Source organism: Sus scrofa, chromosome 11 (genome assembly GCF_054392235.1).
Source record: "Sus scrofa isolate SSC_HxYL_T2T_F1_AM1 chromosome 11, Sscrofa_HxYL_maternal_Yorkshire_Landrace_v2.0, whole genome shotgun sequence".
In the NCBI taxonomy this organism is placed as follows: Eukaryota; Metazoa; Chordata; class Mammalia; order Artiodactyla; family Suidae; genus Sus; species Sus scrofa.
The window spans coordinates 1,324,294-1,349,888 of record NC_139393.1 but is presented as its reverse complement, the minus strand read 5'-3'; the positions used below and the strand labels follow the sequence as shown (position 1 = coordinate 1,349,888).

The 25,595-nt window shown below is 45.1% G+C and overlaps 1 protein-coding gene and 1 long non-coding RNA gene across 26 annotated transcripts in view; one reads left to right on the top strand and one right to left on the bottom strand.

The window, feature by feature from the left end:
* The window catches only part of ZMYM2 (zinc finger MYM-type containing 2), an 82,260-nt gene that overhangs the window by 43,615 nt on the left and 13,050 nt on the right, over positions 1 to 25,595 (bottom strand). For 6 of the 25 annotated variants that reach the window (XM_084981190.1, XM_084981192.1, XM_021065427.2 and 3 more), the window contains exons 3-8: positions 23,461 to 24,317; positions 16,926 to 17,211; positions 14,568 to 14,733; positions 13,494 to 13,706; positions 5,879 to 5,950; positions 452 to 602 (exon numbers count right to left, since the gene is read on the bottom strand). In XM_084981190.1, coding sequence (XP_084837316.1) covers positions 452 to 602; positions 5,879 to 5,950; positions 13,494 to 13,706; positions 14,568 to 14,733; positions 16,926 to 17,211; positions 23,461 to 24,307 — 1,735 coding nt within the window. In that variant the 5' untranslated portion in view covers positions 24,308 to 24,317. Of the gene's footprint in view, positions 1 to 451; positions 603 to 5,878; positions 5,951 to 13,493; positions 13,707 to 14,567; positions 14,734 to 16,925; positions 17,212 to 23,460; positions 24,353 to 25,595 lie in introns of all 25 variants that reach the window. The other 19 variants (XM_084981177.1, XM_084981191.1, XM_084981175.1 and 16 more) reach the window with 5 other exon arrangements.
* Positions 18,552 to 22,822, top strand: LOC146398452 (uncharacterized). The gene is made up of 2 exons (XR_014818932.1): positions 18,552 to 22,336; positions 22,628 to 22,822. It is a non-coding gene; the product is annotated as an uncharacterized LOC146398452 (long non-coding RNA).

Below are 25,595 nucleotides of genomic sequence, written 5' to 3'. Positions count from 1 at the left end.
AAGGATCCTTACCCACTGGGCAAGGCCAGGGACTGAACCCACGTTCTCATGGATACCAGTCAAGCTTGCTACTGCTGAGCCACCATGGGAACTCCTGAAAATAGTTTCTTAATGAAACTTTCTGTCAGCTATTCTTTTATTAATTTCTGACTTTTACACCTTAAACAATACTTTCATAAGAGAAGAATCTGATACTACCTCTCTAAAACATACGTAGATACATGAACCAATCTCAGTTTTAGATAACGTTTGGGGAACAAACCAACTTAAGCAAAGAACACACACATGCACAGAACCTCACCAATAATTTTAAGACGAAAAGAAATGATCAAAAGCACCGAAACTTGGTAGTAAACAAACAGTTAACGCAGGTGAAAGCAAGCATGAAAGAGGGGTAAGCCATTATTCACGTCATCAAAGGGTTTTAACATCACAAGCCCCTGCAGCGCACCTGGTGATTTTGCATATTTTGTCTTGTGACTGTTCATGCAAGCAGTCGAACAGTACGGCTCCATGTACCCATTCGGGCCTATGCACTGCGTCATATCGAAAAACCGGCACTGCGTCCGGCAACCCGTACACGCGGTCAGTTTTCCGTATTTCTAAAATTTGAAACATACAAGGGAAATTGAGAAAACAATTTAACTAGAAACAACTGTTGTATTTTTCATTACACCTTTTCTCTCTGCAAAACAATTCTGTTAATTTCTAACCTGGGTTCAGTGGGTTGGAAGTCTTCCTCTAAATGCAAACTGCTAACTGCAACACAGCTCCACGAGAGGCAAACAACACGATCAAAGCTTAGTTTCCTCTGAAAGAGGTGGTTTACCCTGCTGATTAAACTGACTTGCTACACACAAGCAGAAGCTGGAAGTCTGAGAAGGGCAGTGGTTTGTGTCCACAAGGATGACCACTTCCTTGCCATTTGACAAAAGACAGTAAATGAACCCACAAAATAAAAGTCTTATTAATGGGGAGTTCCCGTCGGGGCGCAGCAGAATCGAATCCGCCAAGCAACCATAAGGTTGTGGGCTCAAGCCCTGGCTTCACTCAGTGGGTTAAGGATCAGGCGTTGCTATAAGCGATGGTGTAGGCCACAGCCACGGCTCGGATCTGGCATGGCAGGGGCTGTGGTCGGCAGCTGTAGTTCCAATGCGACCCCTAGCCTGGGAACGGCCATATGCTGCGGGTGAGGCCCTAAGAAGCGGGGGGAAAAAAAGTCATAATAACCAAACGACTACAGTTCTTCAGAGGAATAACTTGAGTACTTAAATACTTTTTCACTGAGCTGCTATTGTTTCAAGGACTTTTGACAATTCTCGTAAAGCTGATTCACCACCTTCCTACTATAAAACCTAACTTAAACAAAATAAAACATAAAACCTTTACTGTGTTAAATAACCTAAATTAAAGTAATTTTGGCTATTACAGTTAATCAGTAGATAATATGAGGAAGACACAGGAAGGACGGGCCAAAGGAGGTGCACTCTGGACACTGTTGGACAAAAGCAGGATCACTGACATACAGACAGTCGTACAAAACTACGATTCGTATGAGCTGCTATGTTTGCATTTAAAAATTAACTTGTGGGGAGTTCCCGTCGTGGCTCAGTGGTTAACACAACCAACTAGGATCCTTGAGGGTGCAGATTAAATCCCTGGCCTCCCGCCGTGGGTTAAGGATCTGGCGTTGTTGTGCCTGTGGTGCAGGCCGGCAGCTACAGCTCCAACCCGATCACTAGGCTGGGAACCTCCATATGCCACAGGTGCAGCCGTAAAAAGCAGAAAAAAAAAAAAAAAAAAAAAACAAGCATGAGATATGAGTTGCAACTGACTGAAACAATACTGGTGAGGTAAAGGGTAAAAACAACGGGGAGTGTGTAGCAAACGGGCTCATTTTTCGTCTACTCATTAAAAAACAGTAACTTGCATTTTCATCTTAACTCCACATAAGGATTAAAATCAATCGTCGTATGGTTTTAAAACTTTTCCTGAACTCTTCCCTCTGTATCTAAATAAAACATCGCATCTAGTCCACTTTTATCCAGGTGCGTGGCTGGCACAGGAAGGCACAGACCACGACACGACAGACCCGATGCCGTCAGTCTACTCGAGGAAGCGGGCCCAGCGCCACGTCCTGCCACATCCAGACTCAACTGAAACCTAACTGGAAAAATATCGTCTACATATGCATGAAAGTCTAACTGAAATGTAGCATTCTTTTTCATTCTGATTAGAGGCAAGAAACCACTTTAGTTTTAGCAGAACCTGAGACTTTGTCAAAAACAAAAATCCCCACCTTTTCAGGAGTTCCCGTCATGGCGCAGTGGTTAACGAATCCGACTGGGAACCATGAGGTTTCCAGTTCGATCCCTGGCCTCCCTCAGTGGGTTAAGGATCCAGTGTTGCTGTGAGCTGTGGTGTGGGTCACAGACGCGGCTCAGGTCCCGCGTTGCTGTGGCCCTGACGTAGGCTGGCGGCTACAGCTCTGACTAGACCCCTAGCCTGGGAACCTCCATATGCCGAGGGAGCAGCCCTAGAAAAGATAAAAAGACCAAAAAAAAAAAAACCACCCCCGGCTTTTCATATCCTACTGGCAGACGGCTCAGTCTCTCACTGATATCCAACATCACTTCAAAACATTACGGTTATTGGGAGTTCCCATCGTGGCGCAGTGGTTAATGAATCCGACTAGGAACCATGAGGTTGCGGGTTCGATCCCCGCCCTTGCCCAGTGGGTTAACGATCCGGCGTTGCCATGAGCTGTGGTGTAGGTCGCAGACGCGGCTCGGATCTCGCGTGGCTGTGGCTCTGGCATAGGCCCGTGGCTACAGCTCCGATTCGACCCCTAGTCTGGGAACCTCCATATGCTGCGGGAGCGGCCCAAGAAATGGCAAAAAGACAAAAAAAAAAAAAAAGAAAATTACGGTTATTGACCACTGTGTCTTATTAATGCACTGAAGTGTGTATATATTACATTTCAAAATTCTAAAGATATTTTGAGAGGGCTCCCACTGTGTCACAGTAGGTTCAAGACCCAACTTGTCTCTGTGTAGGCGCTGGTTCAATCCCTGGCCCAGTCCAGCGGATGAAGGACCCAGCGTTGCTGCAGCTGTGGCCTAGGTTGCAGCTCCAGCTCAGATACCATCCCTGGCCGGGGAATTTCCATATGCCAAGGGGGCAGCTGAAAAAGAAAAAAAAAAATTTGATAACTGTATTTTGAATACCTGGTTCTAGTTGTAATCACAGCTGGTTTATTTCATGCATTTAACAACATTCTGATAATTAGTCTATCCAGGCTACCACAAAAATAGTGAAGATTTTGGGAGTTTCCTTCGTGGCTCAGCGATGAACGAACCCACCTAGGATCCATGAGGTTGCAGGTTCGATCCCTGGCCTCGCTCAGGGGGTTAAGGATCCGGCGATGCCGTGAGCTGTGCGGTAGTTGCAGGCATGGCAAAGATTCTGTGTGCCTGCGGCTGCGGCACAGGCCCAGCTACAGCTCCGATGCAAAACCCTAACATGGGAACTTCCATGTGCCCAGGGTGCAGCCCTAAAAAGCAAACAACGACCAAAAAACAGTGACAATTTCTGCAAAGAGAGGAGTGGTGGCAGAACATCAACAATGACACGACGTTAGACTACTGTTTACACCAAGTGAAGATGCAGAGAGAAATTCCAGTAAAGCTTATACCTCATATTTAATAAAAACCCGAAATTCTCTTTATGTTGCAAGACGTCTGGAGAGCGAGAAAGGTAAAACATCACGTTCTCCTTGTCTTCCCTACTGTACACAGTTTATAATTTGTCTTCCACAAGAGACACTATTTTCATAATTTTAAAAACTTTTCTACTTGACAACAGACGCTGAAATAGTGAGCGAAAAGTCTGCTTAGCAACATGGTACTTATATAGTATCAAATATATTCCCTCCAGAAAAACATAAATATCCCAGGGAAACCCGTAACCAGTCGCTGAAGAGGGCAGACGTGACCCCTTAAGCGGGCTGGCGCACCGAGTTAACACACAGCCGCCAAGCGCCGCCCAGGGTGCCCCCAGGGGTCCGAGCCCTAAAGGCACTGCGTCATTAGGGTCCTGAGAAAGCACCAGTCAGAGCCAAATGGAGGGGCACGCGACCAGATGCCCTCGGTGCTCAGAAGTGTCAAGGTCATGGAAGACGAAGACAGACCAGGGATCCGTTATGATTAAAAGAGACAGGACTCCTGCACCTGGCCAGGAGGGAGTAACTGGACTTAACCTCCATGGTTAAAAACTGGAAAACACACAATAGGAAACCATGGCTTCAAAACCCCATACAAACATGGAAGTCCCCCTGCAAGGGACCAGGTCCGTGACCCCGCCCCAGGAAACCAAACTGCAGAAACTGCAGAAGCTCCAAGGTCCCTTCCGTCAAACGGCGAAGTACTTGACTGTAACCCGGGCAGGGCTCCTTAAGACAGGCACGTACCTCTGCGATTCCTCGTTACTCAGAACACCTAAGACCAGTCGCAAACACGATGCAAACGGCACGTCAACAATTGGCAATGTTGGCAAATTCAAGGTGTACTTTTTGGAAAGTTCTGGAATTTGTTTGCTCCCACCTTCCCCAACATTTTTGACCCCTAATGGGTGAATGTGTTTGACGCTGAACCTTGGATACGGGGGGACCCACCGTATAAACTCATTACACAGAAATTTTAAAAGTCAGCTGACATAGAAAAGGACAGGAATGAAAACAGCAGCAAAGATGTTCAAAAAGCTACCATGAAAAGTACACTAACCTATTCAGGAAACCTGCGAAGGAAAATACAAACATAATGAAGCCACGAGCAGAGGACATAAGAAAGATCCAGATGACCTTCTGGAGACAGCAAATACATCACTAACACTTGATCTGAGGAAATATTAGTAACACGAGATATACAACAAAAGAAACTCTCCAAATGAAGCAAGAAGCAAAATAAGACTTTAAAAGCCTAAGTAAATGACTGAGCTACCGTGACCATGGGACAGGAGGGGGAATCTAACACCTCTGGAAGCGGGGTCTCAGAAGAAGAAAGAGGGAAAGACAACTTTTTAAAATACTGGCTTATGATCCTGGATTGGACGCTGGAAAATGCATCATTTCTTAAAATTTTCCTTAAGGGACATTAATGGACAAAATATGAATAATCAAGTACAGAATTATATCAATATAAAACTCCTTATTTTGATCACTGTACTATAGTTACAATTATTCCTAATTGTATATATTTATTTTTCATGTACTAATCTATTCATGTGACTTAATAGGACTATTATATTTGGAAAATTTTTTTGAAATTTCCTTTCTGTGTTGGTTTTTTTAATCTTTCAGGAAAGCGCAAGGGAGAAACTTTTTTTTGTCTTTTGTCTTTTTAGGGCCGCACCCGCGGCATATGGAGGTTCCCAGGCTAGGGGTCCAATCGGAGCTGTAGCTGCGGGCCTGGGCCAGAGCCACAGCAAGGCCAGATCTGAGCCATGTCTGTGACCTACACCGCACCATGCCGGATCCTTAACCCACTGAGCGAGGCCAGGGATGGAACCCGCAACCTCATGGTTCCTAGTCGGATTCATTAACCACTGCACCACGACGGGAACTCCTTAAAATGAATTCTTAATCACAAAACGACCCAAAAGCAAACGAGCTCATCCCAGGAAAACACATGTAAAACTCAGTCAGTCAAGTAAGAAAGCTTGTCCAACGCAATCGATAAAGTACGAAAACAAACATCATCGGACATTGCATGTTTGTAAGTGTTAACTCTTCAAAACGCACATGGTTTTTCAAATACACAGCAGAAGCAATGGCGGTGAACGGAGCTGCTGAGGCCTCAGCCCCAGCAGCACCCCTGCTTACCTCAGGCTGCGTTAAGAAAGGGTCCTGCACGTGATCACGAACCTCCTTCAGAAAGCTCGGATGGCTACCTACCTAAGGAAAGAGTGTAAAAGACCTCGTAAAAAGATACAAAGACAGGCTGCGAGATTGAAAGGCCAACAATCTGTAAAACTACTTCTTAATTACCTCTTTTGTGAATCACAACCTCAATCCACTTTTAAAAATGCCTGCTCTCCTACCGCCAGTGCCACTGTCCAATGTGCAGAATAAAGATTACATTATTTGTCTGATGGAAAAACCATTTAGTGATGAAACAATGACAACCAGTTAAGTTATTAAAAGTGAACCCTTAAGAACTCCCACTGTGTGGAGTTCCCGCCATGGTGCAGCGGGAATGAACCTGACTAGTAACCATGAGGATGCAGGCTCTAGCCCTGGCCTCCATCAGTGGGTTAAGGATCCAGTGTTGCCATGAGCTATGCTGTAGGTCACAGACACGGCTCGAATCTGGGGTGGCTGTGGCTGTAGCTGTGGCGGGCAGCTACAGCTCTGATTTGACCCCTAGCCTGGAACCTCCACATGCCATGGATGCGGCCCTAAAAAGACAAGAAAAAAAAAAGAGAGAATTCCCGCTGTGGCAGAGTAGGTTAAAAGATCCGGCATTGGAGCTCCCGTCGTGGCGCAGTGGTTAATGAATCCGACTAGGAACCATGAGGTTGTGGGTTCGATCCCTGCCCTTGCTCAGTGGGGTAACGATCTGGCGTTGCTGTGGCTCTGGCGTAGGATGGCAGCTACAGCTCCGATTCGACCCCTAGCCTGGGAACCTCCATATGCCTCGGGAGCGGCCCAAGAAATGGCAAAAAGACAAAAAAAGGAAAAAAAAAAAAGATCTGGCATTGCCACAGCTGTGAGGTAGAGGTCTATGGCCTGGATTCAATCCCCTATCCAGGAATTTCCAAATTTAGCCAGTGTGGCTGTCAAAAGAGAAGAAAACAGACGTTAGATTTGACTCATCTCTACGCAGACCGTGTCAAAAAAAAAAAAAAAAACCACTTATTTCTTATCAGATGACACTGTATTCTCAGGTTTCATTAAAGTATACTAATAATACTTACAACGGTATCTCAAAGCATTCTATTCCAAAGCACCTGGAAGTCACATAATTACAATTTTCATCATTTGCAAGTGGATAATTTAGGAAACTCTTCTTAAAGCACATATAACAGCTTCCAGCACATACATATATATACCCTTACTCCACGCATAAAGTGTCTCATTGTCCATAACAGTCAAAATACTATGCAGGAAAGTAGAAAATACTGAAAGACAAGTGTCACCCATTTCACTGGCAGGTTCCAGACTGTTAATTACCTGTATCCACATATGCCAGAAAGTCACTGGGCTACAGGGATGTGCACAATGGCAGACAAGCTCAGTGTTAGAGACAAAAGGTCAAAAGGGAGGTGGCACAGGGACCAAAAGAGCACCATACAATTGTAGTTCCCAGGCTCTCGAGCAAGAGGCCATTCTGAGTTCCCTGATGGCCAACTGTTAAGGAAGCAGTGTTGTCACTGCTATGGCATGGGTTCAATCCCTGGCCTGGGAACTTCCACATGCCATGAACATAGCCAAAAAATTAAAACAGCAAAAGAACAAAAAGAAAAGGATGTCTACTTTTACAACTTCTATCCAACATGACAGTGAAAGTTACAGCTAAAACAAGTTGGAAAAAGAAGTAAAAAACATCCAAGTTGGAGTTCCTGTTGTGGCTCAGCAATAACGAACACAACTAGCGTGCATAAGGATGCAGGTTCGATCCCTAGCTCCACTCAGAGGGGTCGAAGATCCAGCATTACCATGAGCTGCAATGTATGCAGCAGACATGGCTCAGATCCCAAGTTGCTGTGGCCATGGTGTAGGCCAGCAGCTGCAGCTCCGATTCAACCCCCAGCTTGCAAACTTTCATGTGCCGTGGGTTCGGCCCTACAAAGAAAAAAAAAAAAAATCCAAATTGGAAAAGGAAAAGTACAACTATCAGTGTTTGGAGCTGAATTGATTCCTATACCAAGAAAACCCCAAGGGAGCAGCAATAAAGCTATCAGAGCTAATAGACAAATTCAAAATTGCAGGGTATGAGATCAACACTCAAATATCAGTTATTTCTAAATACTAGCAATGAACAATTTCAAAAGGAAATTGATAAAACTTGGAGCACGTGTTGTGGCTCAGTGATAATGAATCTGACTAGTATCCATGAGGACGAGGGTTCAATCCCTGGCCTTGCTCAGTGGGTTAAGGATCCGGTGTTGCCATGAGCTGTGTAGGTGGCAAAGGTAGCACAGATCAGGCATTTCTGTGGCTGTGGCCAGCAGCTGCAGCTCCGATTCTACCCCTAGCCTTTCAACTTCCATAAGCCACTGTGCAGTCCTAAAAAGACAAAGAGTTGAACACTGAAAATGACAAGACTGCTGAAAAAAATTAAGGAAGACCTACATAAGTGAGAAGACATCCCATGTTTATAGATAGGAGGCTTTAACACTGCAGAAATGTCAGTACTACCCAAAGAAATCTATGGCATCAGTGCAATCGCCATAATTTTTTTTTTTTTCTTTTTTTGGTCTTTCAGAGTCACACCCATGACATGTGGAGGTTCCCAGGCTAGAGGTTGAATCAGCTGCCGCCAACAGCCTACATCACAGCCAGAGCAACATGGGATCTGAGTCACATCTGCGACCTACACCACAGTTCACAGCAATGCCAGATCCTTAACCCGCTGAGCGAGGCCAGGGATCGAACCCGCGTCATCATGGATGCTAGTCAGGTTCATTACCCACTGAGCCATGACAGGAACTCCAGCATCAAAATTCTAAAAGCCTTTTTCTGCAGAAACTGAAAAGCCATATGAAACTGGAAGGGAGTAGCCAAACAATCTTGAAAAAGAACAAAGCTCGAAATTAGGAAGACTCATTTCCTGATTTCAAATCTCACTACAAAGATAGTTATCATTTAACAATGTAGTACTTCATAAGAAAAGACATGTAGATGAGTGGAGTATAGGATTCAGAGTCCAGAAATAAACATACCTATCTATGGCCAATTAATATTTGACAACTAACACAAGTCCATTCCATGGGGAATTAACAGATGTTGCTGGGATTTCCACAAACAAATGAATGAGGTTGGATACCTGCCTCGTTTCATAAACAAAAATTAATTCAAAATGGACTAAAGACCCAAATGTGTGTTAGGAGAAGAATTCCCAGTGTGGCTCAGCAGGTTAAAAAAGGACGTAGTGTCCAGGAGGACGTGGGTTCCATCCCCGGCCTTGCTCAGTGGGTTAAGGATCCAGCGTTGCTGCGAGCTGTGGTGGAGCCTGGTCAGGCCAGCACCTACAGCTCCGATGTGACCCCTAGCCTGGGAACGTCCTAGACTGGGAACTTCGGTATGCTCCCCCCGCCAAAAAAAAGACAAAAAACAAGAACAAGAACAAACCCAGACCACTTCACACCTACTATAATGGCTAGAATTACCAAAGGAAAAAAAAAAACTGGGGGAGGGATCCACACCCACAGCGTGTGGCAGTTCTACCACCAGCACAGCCACAACGACGACGCCAGATCTTTAACCCAGTGAGTCACCAGGGAATTCCCTTGACCCAGCAGCTTAAAACTCAAGATGAAAGGTGCAGATCCGATGTTTTCCATGTCACTGTCAGACAGACTGCACAACTTTACAGAGAGGAAACAGGGCGCAAGAGACCGAGAGATCAGCCCAGGACACAGGTGCTGACTAACGCGGCCAGGATTTGCACCCCGGCCAACTCGACTACCTCTTACCAAACTTCCAGCTATCAGAGGTCACTGATGCACTGCTGTCACCAACAGCAGACTGTACTGAATCCCAGGCGTTACCATCAGCCTGACTGAGCCTTTCAATCACCCCCAAAACCTCCTCATGGTGACCGATCACAAGGCTGCCACCCTCACAAAGCCAAGGAAACAGAACTGTGCTTCGCACGGCATTCTTCCAGGCAATCTGCACAGCACCTGCAACGCAGTAGGTGGTAAATAACCGTTTCACAAAAAAAAAAACGGTTTAATGAGCACCCTGCTTACTAAAATAAACATTTGGAAGTTCCCGGTGCGGCTCAGCAGAAATGAATCTGACTAGCATCCATGAGAATGCAGGTTCGATCCCTGGCCTCACTCAGTGGGTCAAGGATCTGACGTTGCCGTGAGCTGTGGTGCAGGCCACTGACGAGGCTCGGATCCCACGTGGCTGTGGCTGTGGTGTAGGCCGGCAGTTGCAGCTTTGACTCCACCCTTAGCCTGGGAACTTCTATATGCCGTGGGTGCAGCCCTAAAAAGCAAAAAATTAATCAAATAATAAAATAAAATAAATGTTCACTTAATGGGGGAAAAATGAGAAATGCCAAAGCCCAAAAAGAATGAGTTTAAGACGCAAACAAACAATTCGCAGAAAAGGAAAGACAAATGTGAAATAGGAAAAACTGCTCATCATTCCTTAGGAGATAAATACAAATTTCACCCCACACACCATTTTACCAATGCGAATAATATGTTAATACTCCCTACTGAAGAGGCTCTGGAGAAACTACGTCCACATAAACTGCTGAAAAGAACACCAACAGGCACAACTCTCACAGGGAACTTAACATCTAACCAACCACTGATCCTAACCAATCCTGCTTCTGAGGACCTACCCTGAACCCCCGTCTCCGCAGACACAGAGTGAAGCACACACTTTGCTTCCCCTCACTAAAGGGCTCGTCTCCTCGACTGCTCCCCAGACACGGGGACTTGCACACACTGGAGGTTTGGGACAACCCCGTACTGAGCCAGCCGAACAGCGTCATTGGTCCAACAGCATCTGCTCACCTCACGTCGCTTGTCTCGTTTTGGTTACTCTTACTTTTCAAACGTTCTCATCATTACTCGGCTGGGGAGCTCCGGGATGCATGAGCTCAGACAGCACTGTGACGACTCCCGCAAGGCCCGGGTGGTGATCAGTGCTTTGTTTCCGGGGCACGGGCATTTTTTAGACACGGAGCTTTGCACACTTCCGAGACCACAGCACACTGTAAACAGAAACTTACATGCACTGGGAAACCAATTGTGCGACTGACTTGCTTTACTGCAACGTCTGCTCTATGCAGTGGTCTGAAACCGAACCATGCCGGCTTATTCATCACGTATTATTTGTAAAAGCAAAACACTGACAATAACCCAAACACCATCCACAGAAAAGTGATCAAACAGACCAGAGTTAGCCGTGCTGTCTCGTATGTGGTTAACCACCAGCCCTTGGGAGGTGAGAGGAAGCACAATGATTACTCAGCGTCGACCAGGAACCTACCTCCACTACGGCTCATTTCAGGCCCGCGACATCAAACTGAACATGAAACTGGGCAGATACTGAAGCGCACCATTGTGTGTAACAGTTCCATCAGACAAGTACAATAATGGCAATAACCTTAGGTACACAGATACTAAGATGTCATAAAACAATTAGGAAGTGGTAAGGGTTTTTCTGTTTTGTTTTGGTCGTCCTGCAGCATATGTAGTTCCTGGGCCAGGGATCAGTTCTAAGCTGCGGCTGCCACCTAGGCCACAGGGTTCTTAACCCACTGTGCCTGGCCAGGGATCGAACCTGCATCCCAGCATGCCTGTGACGCTGCTGATCCGGCTGCAGCATAGCAGAAAGTCCACGAAATACTATGTTTTGAGAATTTATTTTCGTTGTTTCCAAAATTGTTGTGTTTCCCCTTCCTCCAGCCCCAAATTCCTACGGTGAAGCTCTAGGTCCCAGTGAGACTGCATATGGAACAGGGCCTTCAGGGAGGCAGCTAAGGGTGAATGAAGGCCTACAGGTTGGACCTGTGTCTCCCTCCCTCTCTCTCTGCTTCTGAGCAGAGGGAAGACCAGCGAGAAGGGGGTCCTCTCCAGGCTACAAGGGCAGCCTCACCAAAACCAACCTGCAAAGGCACCTTGGTCTCAGACTTCTAGCCTCCAGAACTGTGAGAAAAGAAATTTCTGCTGTTTGAGCACTGCAATGTTTTGTTACGGCAGCCCTAACAGCCTAATACAAATAACATTTATGAGGTTCTGTCACTTAATAAAAATGGCTATTTTTAACAACTATCTCACAAAATTCCTGCAAATTTAAGGAATATATCAACAGGGAGTGGTTCCAAGATACAAATGAAGGTACAATACAGTACATACGGTATGCTGCCTTTTGTATATATCTATATAGAAGAAAACCTAAGAATGATTTCCTTAATTTTTGAGGAAGAACAGCAAACAAAATAGTGAAAAGTAAAAAAAATAAATTTAAAAAAAAAGAGTTCCCTGGTCCCTCGGTAGGTTAAGGATGTGGCATTGTCACTCCTGTGGCTTGGGTTTGATCCCTGGCCAGGGAACTTGCACATGCCACCAGGTGCAACCAACAAACAAACAAAAAACAAGTTATACATATAAAGGCAAAGTAGGAGAACCAGGAGAAGAAAGAAGTAGGAACCAGACTTCTCTGACTTTTGAAACCATATATATTCAAACCTACATCATATATATTCAAACACTAAAAGAACTTAAATCTTTTTTTTTTCTTTTTTTTTAGGGCTGTACCCGTAGCATATGGAAATTGCCAGGCTAGGGGTTGAATCGGAATGCAAATGCTGGCCTGCGCCACAGCAACGCCCAACTCAAACCGCATCTCACGGACAAGCCAGATTCTCAACCCACTAAGTGAGGCCAGGGATCGAACCAGCATCCTCATGTATCCTAGCTGGGTTCGTCACCACTGGGCCTCAACGGAACTCCCAAGACTGGGTGCTTTTGGGAGAGTCCAAAAAGACCTTAAATTTTAAATGAACTTTAAAAATGAAAAAAGGGGAGTTCCCGTCGTGGCGCAGTGGTTAACGAATCCGACTAGGAACCATGAGGTCGCGGGTTCGGTCCCTGCCCTTGCTCAGTGGGTTAACGATCCGACGTTGCCGTGAGCTGTGGTGTAGGTTGCAGACGCGGCTCGGATCCCACGTGGCTGTGGCTCTGGCGTAGGCTGGTGGCTACAGCTCCGATTCAACCCCTAGCCTGGGAACCTCCATATGCCGCGGAGCGGCCCAAGAAATAGCAACAACAACAACAACAACAAAGACAAAAAAAAAAAAAAAAAAAAAAAATGAAATAAGGGAGCGCCCAGGGTGGCACAATAGGATCAGCAGCATCTCTGTGGTGCCAGGATGCAGGTCCGCAGCTGGGGTGGGATCTGATCCCTGGCCTGGGGCCTCCATATGCCTGAGGGTGGCCAAAAAAGGGGTGGGGGGAAGAAAGAAGATAAATTGAAACCTCCTATTTGTGACCCATCTCCACCACTCAAAAGAGGAATTATTTTGGCAAGCATTCACCTTTTTAAGTAAGATCACAAGCTATGTCCCCAAAATCTACTTGTATTTCAGTATTCAAGATAGGACACCTTTAAGACATGAAGACAATAACGGAATTAAATGAAATCTAAGGCAAATCTGGTTAATAAATGTTATTAGAATAAAACCATTGTAACATTTTTTAAAAACACATTCCAAAGACTGGTTGAGTTTTATCAGATCATCAATTACCTGCTTGTATTCACTGACACAACTTTGGCAGCAGAATCTCTTCTGCTGCCCATCAATGACCAGGACGTTGTTTCCAGCACCTTTGCTGGGCAAGTACTCCCCACACTGCTCACAGCAATTCATTATCAGACCATTGGCCATCCTGTATCTATTAAAGCAGTGGTCACTGCACAGCTTATGAGTCATATTTTTAAAGCTAACTTCATGGCGGATCTAAAAGAAAAACAATAAGCAAAATTTTAAAAAACAAATATACATACAATATTTAGCTAAGTGGCAAAGTGCTTCAGCAGAAGGAAAATGCCTTGGGAGTCCCTGGAGTCTAGCAGTTTGGACTTCCACCACTGCAGCCTGGGTTCAATCCCTGTCTGCGAATGGAGATCCCACTTCAAGCTGCTGCATGCCTCCGTGAAAGGAAGGAAGGAAGGAGGGGAGTTCCCGTTGTGGTGCAGCAGAAACAAATCCAACCAGGATCCATGAAGATGCAGGTTCAATCCGGAGCCCCACTCAATGGGTGAAGGCTCCAGCGTGGCCAAGAGCTGTGGTGTAGGTCACAGACACAGCCTCTATCAGGCATGGCTGTGGCTGTGGTGCAGGTTGGCGGCTACAGCTCCGATTGGACCCCTAGCCTGGGAAGCTCCACATGCTGCGGGAGCAGCCCTAGAAATGGCAAAAAGACAAAGAAGATAAAAAATACACAAATGAAGGGCACATGCACAGAGATCTTTTTGACCCATCAAATGCCAAAGCTATAAAATAACACCCCTCGCGGTCCTCCTTCTTAAGCAGGACTCTTTGCTGGCACACTCCTGTGTGGTCTGCCTATTTAAACACTTCGGCTTTGTCTGAATGCTCCCAACCTCAGGAAGAGTCAGCAGTATCACAGTCCAATATTTTGTAAATCATTCTCCCCTTTCTACACGGGAAAAGGACTGCACCACGGGGCAGTTACAAGGCAGAAGTGACAGACCCTCACTTTTAAGAAGACATGTACTGACGGGAGATTCCATCACACTGTTAAAGTTAAAAACACTCCCATTAGCAGAACTAAGTGATAAAGCACAAAATACAAACCTCTGTTAGTTTGCCACAAATCGTGCATCTTGATTTATTTAGAGCTCCTTTAGTCGGATTTTGTTTGTCTTCATAGAGAGACAAACAAGATGTACTACAGAATTCCTGGAAGGATTCACTTGAATCCACTTGAGCAACAATGGTTCCTTTCATTGTAGTTATATCTCTGAAAAATACAAGAAACAAAAAGTAAAACTCTACTGGAGAAGCAATCAAATGCAGGCGTAATAACTGACATTTTTGTATTTCCACAGATTGAGTCCCAGGACTCAAGCACCATCTGTAGATCCATAAAGCGACTTCTACTATTAAAAACCCTTGGCAACACAATATGAACACAGAAGACTGAGAAGTAATACTATCAAACCCTCCCCACACGCAATCCGTTTTCAAACTCCTCAACAAGGCTCTCGTAACCCCTGTTAAACATATTATTTAGTGGAATTTCTGTTGAGGCCTGGTTGACTGACGTATAACTTGACATGAGCTACCAATTTCTCTCCTGTGGATGAAAGCTGGAGGTTCCTATGTCACAAGAATATGGACCCTTCTAGAGAGGATATGTGAACTCAAATACATCCCCATAACCCAAAATAACAGCCCTACCATTCTACACAGCTGTACCATTCTACGCAGCTCACGACTACAACTGGAAAGGTTAGGAAACAACAATACTGATGCGTTTTCAAGTTTTCCTTTAATTCTCACTTTCCAGGGCTTACATTGCAGTAAGCAAGTCAACTACTCTAAAGCAATCGAAAACTATAGCAATCATTCCAATATTTGAATTTATTAGAACTGTACAGACCCTTTAGCCCTTTCCAAAGTTCTAAGACACAAAAATATCTTCACAAGCGTGGGCTGCTCTAATCTACAGAAAATCCACCTGTTTCACCTTGAACATAATATACCATATTCCAAGTTTTTTTGCCCATGCCAGTGGCATGTGGGTGTTGCCCCAGTCAGGGATCATACCCACGACACAGCAGCAATCCAAGCTGCTGCAGGGACAACACCAGATCCTTAACCCGCTGTACCACAAGGGAACTCTTCACCTTATTCTTAACTAGTGAGGGCAGACCTAAAAAAAAGGGCAGAAATGACTTAATGTTCAAAATAAACAAATTCATACAATATCCAAAGGTTTGCCAATTTTAAATATTCATCATATGAAGATAGTGAGAATTTTGACTTTTTTTTTTTTTACAGCCACACCTGCAGCCCATGGAAGTTCCTGGGCTAGGGGTCAAATCAGGGTCATAGCTGCCAGCCTACACTGCAACCGCAGCAAAACCAGATCCGAGCCTCATCTGAGACCTACATCATAGCTGCAGCAATGCCAGGTTCTTATTAACCCAGGGATCGCACCTGCATCTTCACAGAGACAACGAGTCCTTAACCCACTGAGCCACAATGGAAACTCCTTGACCTATTTTAATACAAAACTAGTCATATACAAATTCTTAACCACTTTGTCTGGCTAGAACAAAATTCTTGTATTAATAATGTAAATAAGCACATGCATATTCTTACAAACTGAACGAGTCCAGTGGAGATTACAGACCTTAATTACAACCCCAAAGTCTATGCAAAGAGGAAGGATTTTTTTTTTTTTTTTTGCCTTTTTGCCTTTTTGCTATTTCTTGGGGTGCTCCTGCAGCATGTGGAGGTTCCCAGGCTAGGGGTCGAATCGGAGCTGTAGCCAGCGGCCTACGCCAGAGCCACAGCCACGTGGGATCCGAGCCTCGTCTGCAACCTACACCACAGCTCACGACAACGCCGGATCCTTAACCCACTGAGCAAGGGCGGGGACCGAACCTGCAACCTCATGGGTCCTAGTCGGATTCGTTAACCACTGCGCCACGACGAGAACTCCAGAGGAAGGATTTTTTTTTTTTTTTTTTTTTTTTTTTGTCTTTTTGCTATTTTTCTTGGGCCGCTTTCGCGGCATATGGAGGTTCCCAGGCTAGGGGTCGAATCGGAGCTGTAGCCACTGGCCTACACCAGAGCCACAGCAACGCGGGATCCGAGCCGCGTCTGCAACCTACACCACAGCTCACGGCAACGCCGGATCGTTAACCCACTGAGCAAGGCCAGGGACCGAACCCGCAACCTCATGGTTCCTAGTCGGATTCGTTAACCACTGCGCCACGACAGGAACTCCAGGATTTTAATTCTAAGCCACCTGGGCTAGACAGAGAACCCTCCAAAGCAACTATGAATTTGACTTTGGCTGAATATTCAAACAATTAGTTTACCAATTTTTAAAACATAGTAGTTCACCTCTAAGACAACTATTCTCAAATTTTACTACCATTATTCAACCATATGGAAAAATGCTGAAAAGGTACAGCTTACTTTTTACACATAACACAAAGTTTCTTTGGAGCAGGCTTGTGCGAGAAGGAGGAGAGGCAGCTGGTAGAACAGAAGAGGTGAGCTGATCCTTTTCGTTGATAAGCTGTCTGTCCCTTCTGCAAAGGTTTTTTGCAGTTTGCACAAGTGACTTTAACTGGTTTAGTGGGTTGCTGCTGGGCAGAAGGCTGGAAAATCTGTTTAGGAAGTGAGGCCACTGGAGATAAAGAATCCACCCCTGGCTGCTTCTGGTTCCGGGGAAAGGACGCTGACTGGGAGATCCAAGAATCTGAAAAACCAAACCCACAAAAGAGAGTCACGGAACAGGTATTTACGCAGGTTGAAATTCCTACAGAGAAACAGTCTTACCTTCCCACTGTGCATGTGTTCAAACATCAGTGAGGTGCAGGACAGCAGGGGGGTAAAGGCAGGGCTGGGTTAGAGTGGATGGGACCTTCAGGCGCCACCACCTACCAGACCGAGACGTCACTCACACTGGAGACGGTGACATAAATGAGGTGATACATGCAGTGATTCAGTGAGAGAATTAACCACAGCGCCTACACAAAGCACTACGAAATATGAGCCATTAGTTATTAAACGGGAAGACTTCGTGGAATACTACTGTAAACAAAGACCTCATACATCCACATAAACGTATAATGAAACCCTGACCAGGAGTTCCCACTGTGGCTCAGCAGTAAAGAATCCGACTAGCATCCATGTTGACACGGGTTTGATCCCTGGTCTTCATCAGTGCAAAGTTAAGTGATCAGTGACCGTTACCGTGAGCTGTGGTCACAGACATGGCTGAGATCTGGCGTGGCCGTGGCTGTGGTGCAGGCCCGCAGCTGCAGCTCCGATGGGACCTCTGGCCTGGGACCCTCCCGATGCCGCATGTGCGGCCCTAAAAGAGGAAAAAAAATAATACTGACCAACCAGAACCTTGGACAAAAATAGGTCTGATTAGGTTTACAAATGATCCTATGCAAATGATCTTGAGAACAGCTTTTCCACAGCCTCTAAATACACCACATAATATCAAAGAAATTAAGAGTGACACAGAAATGCTCACGTTAAGCCAACAAGCAACAGCAGCGCAAGCCCCGCTCCTCTGCCGGAGGGTCTCTGCAGCACAGCTCGCAGGGCGAAGCACGCAGCCCTGGGGAGGCACCAGGGCGCAGACATTCCCCCTTTCTGGGGACTGAGCAGGAGGTTGCCGGCTCCTCGCACCAGTGACCATCCCACAGACCTCCCGCTGCAGGACCAACACTGGGGTTTTTCCTTTCTGGTTTTGTCTTTTCTGGGGCCGTGCCCACCGCATAGGGAGACTCCCAGGCTAGAGGTCACATCGGAGCTGTAGCCACCGGCCTATGCCAGAGCCACGGCAACACGGGCTCCGAGCCGCATCTGTAACCCACACCACAGCTCACAGCAACACCGGATCTTTAACCCATGGAGCGAGGCCAGGAATCGAACCAAAACCTCTTGGTTCCTAGTCGGAATCATTAACCACCGAGCCACAAGGGGAACTCCTGTTTTTTCATTTTCAAACTTTTCATGCCACTGCTTCTAACTTCCATTGATTTGGTCTCTTGCAATATTTCTCCTTTATAGTTTCTTCTGAAATTTTCTTTTTTTTTTTTTTTTTTGGTCTTTTTAGGGCCACACCTTCGGCATATGGAGGTTCCCAGGCTAAGGGTCAAATCAGAGCTGCAGGTGCCGGCCTACGCCACAGGCGTAGACCCACTGAGCGAGCCCAAGGTTCTAACCCACATCCTCAAAGATACTACTAGTCAGATTCGTTACTGCTGAGCCACAACAGGAACTCCAAGTTTCTTCTGAATTTTGAACTTCCATACAAAAAAAGCTGCTCTTCTATAAGAAAAACAATTTTTTTTTCCTTTCACAGGAAGTACAAATATATCCAGAGTTATGAGGAAATTTCTTTACTCCCAAAACCTTGAAAAGTACAATTTCCTGATTCTGACCTAATCCAACTTAATGGTTTCAAGAAGCCATATACACTACTATTCAAAATTCTTTTTCTTTGCTGGCTGCCCCTTAGGATATGGAGTTCCCAAGCCAGGGATCAGATCCAAGCCGCGGTTGTAACAACACTCGACTCTGTTACTCTACTGTGCTGGGCCAGGGATCGAACCTGGGTCTTGGCGCTGCAGAGACGCTGCCGATCCAGTTGCATCAGAGCAGTCACTCCAGCTATTCAAAATTTACCGTACTCCACAGATCCCTCCAAATAAATATATACACAGAGTCAAGACAGGAGAGTGCATTCCTGAACCATGTTCCCCTGCTGTCATGAGGAGAACTGATCAGTCTTAATAAAAGAGGTGAAAATACTAATGAATGTTAAGAAAGCACATTACTGAAACTGGGAATTCCACCTTAGGAAGGGTCTTCGATCAAAAATAATTATCTGATACATTAAAAGGAATACACTCTGCAACACAAATACTGGCCCCTCAGGATTTTCATTGTTGTAGGCTTGTCATTTGAATATATATTTAAAAGAACCTAGTTAAACCTAAGGGCATCTGTCAACTTTTTGTTTTTGTTTTCGTCTTTTTAGGGCTGCGCCCTCAGCATACAGAGGTTCCTAGGTTAGGGGTTTAATCAGAGCCACTGCCGCCAGCTACGCCACAGCCACAGCAACACCAGATCCTGGACCCACTGAGCGAGGCCAGGGATCGAATCCGCAAACTCATGGTTCCCCGTCGGATTCATTAACCACTGAGCCACAACGGGAACTCTGCCATCTGCTTAGTTTGGAAGAATGGCATTTATTTTTCCATTTAATTTTAGGCCCTGTATAAATAACGCGACGGCTCCTTTTATCTCGGCTTCAGTCCTTAACATTCAAACTTTCACCTCCTCCAACATCGAAATACTTTGAGGAATGGAAGGGACTTAATCATTTTGTCTGAATCCGCTATTTTGTACAAGGGACACCAAGGGATAGCAGGTTAATTTGTCCAAGTCACTTAATTCGCCTCAATTAAAATGAGAGCAGGATTGCATAATGTTCTATTACACGCAAAACCAGCACACAAAGGCAGGGGCAAAAGGTCTATCCCAGGTGCGAGTCTGCACGAACAGGAACACAGCTCGTACCACACATGGGACTCAGCAACAGTCCTCAAGTACTAAGGAGCCCGACACACATGATGAAGAATATTCTTAAGAGTTATTTAAAAAGAACAACGACAAGTGAGGTCAACAGGGAATTAACAAAATCAAATGTATACTCTTGATATGGTCGGAAGTTCAAGATCTACTGTTAGGTATCTGAGGAGGGGAGAGTTGCAAAGCTATACCTATACTGCACTCTCAGGTTAGAATCAAATGCACCACTCGCAACAGCAGGACTGAATGTTACTTTCTTTTTCACACTCTCATGTTTGTCTTGTATTTGTAATTAACTAATTTGAGCGTTACCATGTCTTAAACCTTTATGTGAGCCAGAAAGTTACAAAAACAAATAATCTAATATATATGGCTAATAGTAATATAAATTGGTGAAAACTTTCTTGAAAGAAATATGACAATAATTTCCACAACTTAAAAACACTCATAAAAATTCATACCCAAAGATACACCTATCAATAAGTATATATAAATACATACAAGAGGAGAGAGTCTTGGAAGACATTAGTAATTTTCAAAACTGGAAAATAACAAAGGTACTTCCTTCAAAATCACTATAAAACAAGAAAGAAATTTTAAGCCCAAAATCTTTGAAAGCATGGGAGTAGTGATATCCTTTGGCTCAGTAATTATACTTCTAGGATTATACACTAAAGAAATAATCAGGGGAGTTCCCGTCATGGCGCAGCGGAAAGGAATTTAACTAGGAACCGTGAGGTTTCGGGTTCAATCCCTGGCCTTGCTCAGTGGGTTAAGGATCTGGCGTTGCCGTGAGCTGTGGTGCAGGTCGCAGACATGTCTCAGACCCTGTGTGGCTGTGGCTGTGGCTGTGGCACAGGCCAGCAGCTGCAGCTCTGACTGGACCCCTAGCCTGGGAACCTCCATATGTCGTGGGACTGGCCCTAAAAAGCAAAAAAAAAAGAAAAGAAAAGAAAGAATGAATCAGAAATTTGGGCGGCGGGGGGAGTTCCCATGGTGGCTCAGTGGTAAAAAACCCAACTAGTACCCATGAGGATGTGGGTTTGACCCCCGGCCTTGCTCAGTGGGTTAAAAGTCCAGTGTTGCCATGAGTTGCGATATAGATTGTAGATGTGGCTCGGATCTTGTGCAGCTGTGGCAAATGTAGGCCAGCAGCTACAGCTCCAAACTGACCCCTGGCCTACGAACTTCCATATGCTGCGGGTGCGGTTCTAAAAATAAAACAAAAATAAAAAGCAAAAGAAGAAGAAGAAGAAGAAGAAAAAAGAAATTTTGGGGAAAAAATGTTTACCATATCAACAAGAGCAAACAAACAGGACCCAATGTCAAAGCCAAATGCAGGAATGGCACACCTACACCCATTCTGCAGCCATTACGACTTCTGTATATAAGCTTTAATGGCTTGAGAAAACACTAAATTTTTTTTTTTTTTTTTGGTCTTTTTAGGCCCGTCCTGCGACATATAGACATTCCCAGGCTAGGCATCAAACTGGAGCTCTCTAGCCGCTGGCCTAGCTCGCCACAGCTACACCAATGCCAGATCCGAGCTGTGTCTGCGACCTACACCACAGCTCAGGGCAGCGCTGGATCCTCAACCCACTGAGTGAGGCCAGGGATCGAAACTGCATCCTCATGGATACTAGTCAGGTGCGTTTCTGCTGCGCCACGATGGGAACAGCGGAATATAGTAATGCTAAATGGGAAAAATCGCAAAAATGTAAAGAACTGCCTCTCATACCAGTTGAAATACAAAGGAAAAAGACTGAAAGACAACCAATGTATTCCCAGCGGCATGCTTCAGTTAATTAAGACTACAGGGGTTTTTTCCTTCACTTTTTAATTGTGGATTTTCCAAACATTCTTCAATAATTAGGCATTATTCAAATACCTAAAAGAATAGTAAGAAAGAGAAATGACAAGCACTTCAGAGACCACTGCATGTGGCCTAGGTTTCGGTCGTTCCTGACTCTTCTCCACAATCTCCAGGCTGCTGCAGTTGCTGTTATCCTCAGCCGAGGGGATACGAGAGACACAGGCAGATGGGGGCCGGGATGGGGTGAAGAAGGGACAGTCACAGACTCAGGCAGGAAAAGCCAGAGTTCTTGCAACCTCCCTATTTGCATATTTTCATAGAGCAGAGCTCCCACAGAAAATATTTTCAAATAGTCAATAGTTCTAAAATTAGGTTGTGATGATGGTTGTACAACTACAAACACAATAAAATTCATGGAATTAAAAAATACGTATGTAGGAGTTCCCGTCGTGGCGCAGTGGTTAACGAATCCGACTAGGAACCATGAGATTGCGGGTTCGACCCCTGCCCTTGCTCAGTGGGTAAACGATCCGGCGTTGCCGTGAGCTGTGGTGTAGGTTGCAGACGCGGCTCGGATCCCGCGTTGCTGTGGCTCTGGCGTAGGCCGGTGGCTATAGCTCCGATTGGACCCCTAGCCTGGGAACCTCCATATGCCGCGGGAGCGGCCCAAGAAATAGCAAAAAGACAAAAAAAAAAAAAAAAAAAAAAAAAAAAAAATACGTATGTAGGAGTTCCCGTCGTGGCGCAGTGGTTAACGAATCCGACTAGGAACCATGAGGTTGCGGGTTCGGTCCCTGCCCTTGCTCAGTGGGTTAACGATCCGGCGTTGCCGTGAGCCGTGGTGTAGGTTGCAGACACGGCTCGGATCCCGTGCTGCTGTGGCTCTGGAGTAGGCTGGCGGCTACAGCTCCGATTCAACCCCTAGCCTGGGAACCTCCATATGCCGCGGGAGCGGCCCAAGAAATAGCAACAACAACAACAACAACAACAACAAAAAAAGACAAAAGACTAAAAAAAAAAAAAAAAAAAAAAACGTATGTATACAAATATGCTATATAAATATACATATATAAATATACACACACACGCATGCACGCACACACGCGAGCGCCCCTGCACACACTAACATAAGAGTTCCCGATGTGGCAGTGTCTTGGGAACACTTAGACATAGGTTTGATTCCTAGCCCAGCACAGTGGGTTGCAGCTACGGCTTAGGTTGCAACTGTGGCTTCGCTTAGCTTGCAACTGTGGCTTGGAACTGATCCCTGGCCCAGGAACTCCACATGCCACAGGGAAGCCCCCCCCACCCCGCCAAATTAAATAAAGACACACATACATACAACCAGCATAAAGAGAGCACAAATACTACCCCAAAGTGTTAGTTTCTAGGGGTGGTGAACAGAAAGAGTATTTTTTAAATTCTTTCGGACATTAGCCTTCTAATAATCTACAAAAAAAGGAAGAGATATAGGATTTTACTCCTCTTTTGATATCAAGCATGCGAGTCAATGGAATTACCATGTTTTACAAGAATAAACTAACAGGACAGCCCCCCCGGGGCCGTGCACTCACTGCTTACCAGGATTGTGATGTGTTGCAGACTCTCCGTTCTGAAATACATCTCCTGCCCCATTCATTCTACCGGGATTAAAAGGTCCTACTGCAGCCTTGGTCTGTGACGTTAAAGACGGGGTGAACGTTTGTATGTTAACACCGAAGTTACTTGACTGCAGTCCGTTCGCGACCTCTCCCAGGTTGGTATTCTGCAGGGATGTTACGTGTGTGATCATTAAGTTCATGTCTTGCCCGTCAGTACTTTCCAACTGGCCGTCGCTCACAGAGCTGACACCTGTCTCCAAGGTTGTAACATCGGCGATCTGAATTTCAGAGTCTGGTTCGGTGGTGATACCACTATTACCCACGCCTGCATTTACCTTACTTCTTGAAAAACTGGGAGTGGAGAAATCCACATCACTGGTTCTGTTTTTCGTTTCGGGAGGTCTCCGTTCAATAAAACTGGAGGCATTTTTCTCTTGCCCTTGATTGGTTTCCATGTCCTCTTCATCATCAATGACAATTGTCTCACTTACACTTCCCTTCTGAGAAGTCAGTTCTTTTGCAGAAGGAAGAATTTTGGAATCATTTCCTTGTAGCTCTTCGTTTTTAGATGATGCAAATGTTATGGTTCTTTGATCGGTTACCACGGGTGCAGGAGGTGGGGGAGGTTGCACAGGTTCGATAAAAACAACGTCATCATCGTCTTCCACGGAAGAGTTTTGAAATTTATTAGCTCTAGCCACTAAAGGAGCAGGTGGACCACTAAATGAATTTCCGACGTTCGTGAGACTCGCTGCCATGGCCGTGCTCCCTAACAGAACAGAAGTCTGATCAGTCAAGTCCAGTCCTCCCGCGGGGCTCACGTCCATGCCACGGGACCTGTTAGGAAGGTGCAAACAAGAAACAGTGTACACCTAGAACAGACGGGCGAAAAGAATGGGTATGTGTATGTGTCTAATGGATTCGCTTTGCTGTACACCTGAAGCTAACACAACATTGTACCGTCAACTATACCCCAGTAAAATGTTTAACAATTAAAAAAGAAACACTGTACAAATGACCAGGGATTGTGTTCTTTGGTACTCTAATTTGAATTAAAGAATTGTTTAAGGTACTATTTCTTCCTTACTCTAAATAAGAATGATTCTCATCTAATATCCAGGAAAAATTTGATATCCATTCCATGATCTTCTTTCAAGCCACTAATAATGTACATGTCAACTTCCTGCAGTACAGCTAGAAAGGTAATTACCAATTTTCAGTAATAACATGCAATATGTTCCCATCTCCACCACCTCCTTTGCACCACTGTTTACTCTGTAAATTTTAACACTGAAAACACAGATAAATCCTCCTACACACATATGAACCAAAAGAAACCAAAATCTGATAAAGAAAATCTCTTCTTGGAAATAAAGACAAAAATAAATCAATGGGATCTCATCAAACGTATGAGCTTTGGCACAGCAAAGGAAACCATTAAAAAAAAAAAAAATCCATGGAATGGGAGAAAATAGATGCAACCAACAAGGGCTTAATCTCCAAAATATACAAATAACTCATACAACTCAAGAGCAAGAAAACAAACAACCCAAATGAAAAATGGGCAGAAGACCTAAAAGGACATTTCTCCAAAGAGGACACACGGATGGCCAAAAGCCACATGAAAAAATGCTCATCACCAATTAGTAGAGAAATGCTTAACGCACTGCACCATAGTAAGAAGCCTAAGACATTATATATATACATAGATGCTAGTCAGACTCGTTAACCGCTGAGCCACGGCGGCACCTCCAGAAGTCCTCTTTATAGTACAACAATAGCACGTGCTGGAGGAAGCCTTCATATAAGGCCCTCACTTCATTTTAAGTAAACATGACTACTAAAGAAAACTTTAAATTTTGAAATAAGTTGAATAACATTTTGAATCAAAAGTTTTATAACTAATTCAACTAGGTTCTCTTTTAAAATACAAGTGCAGGAGTTCCCGCCGTGGCGCAGTGGCGCAGTGGTTAACGAATCCGACTAGGAACCATGAGGTTGCGGGTTTGATCCCTGCCCTTGCTCAGTGGGTTAACGATCCGGCGTTGCCGTGAGCTGTGGTGTAGGTTGCAGACGCAGCTAGGATCCTGCATTACTGTGGCTCTGGCGTAGACC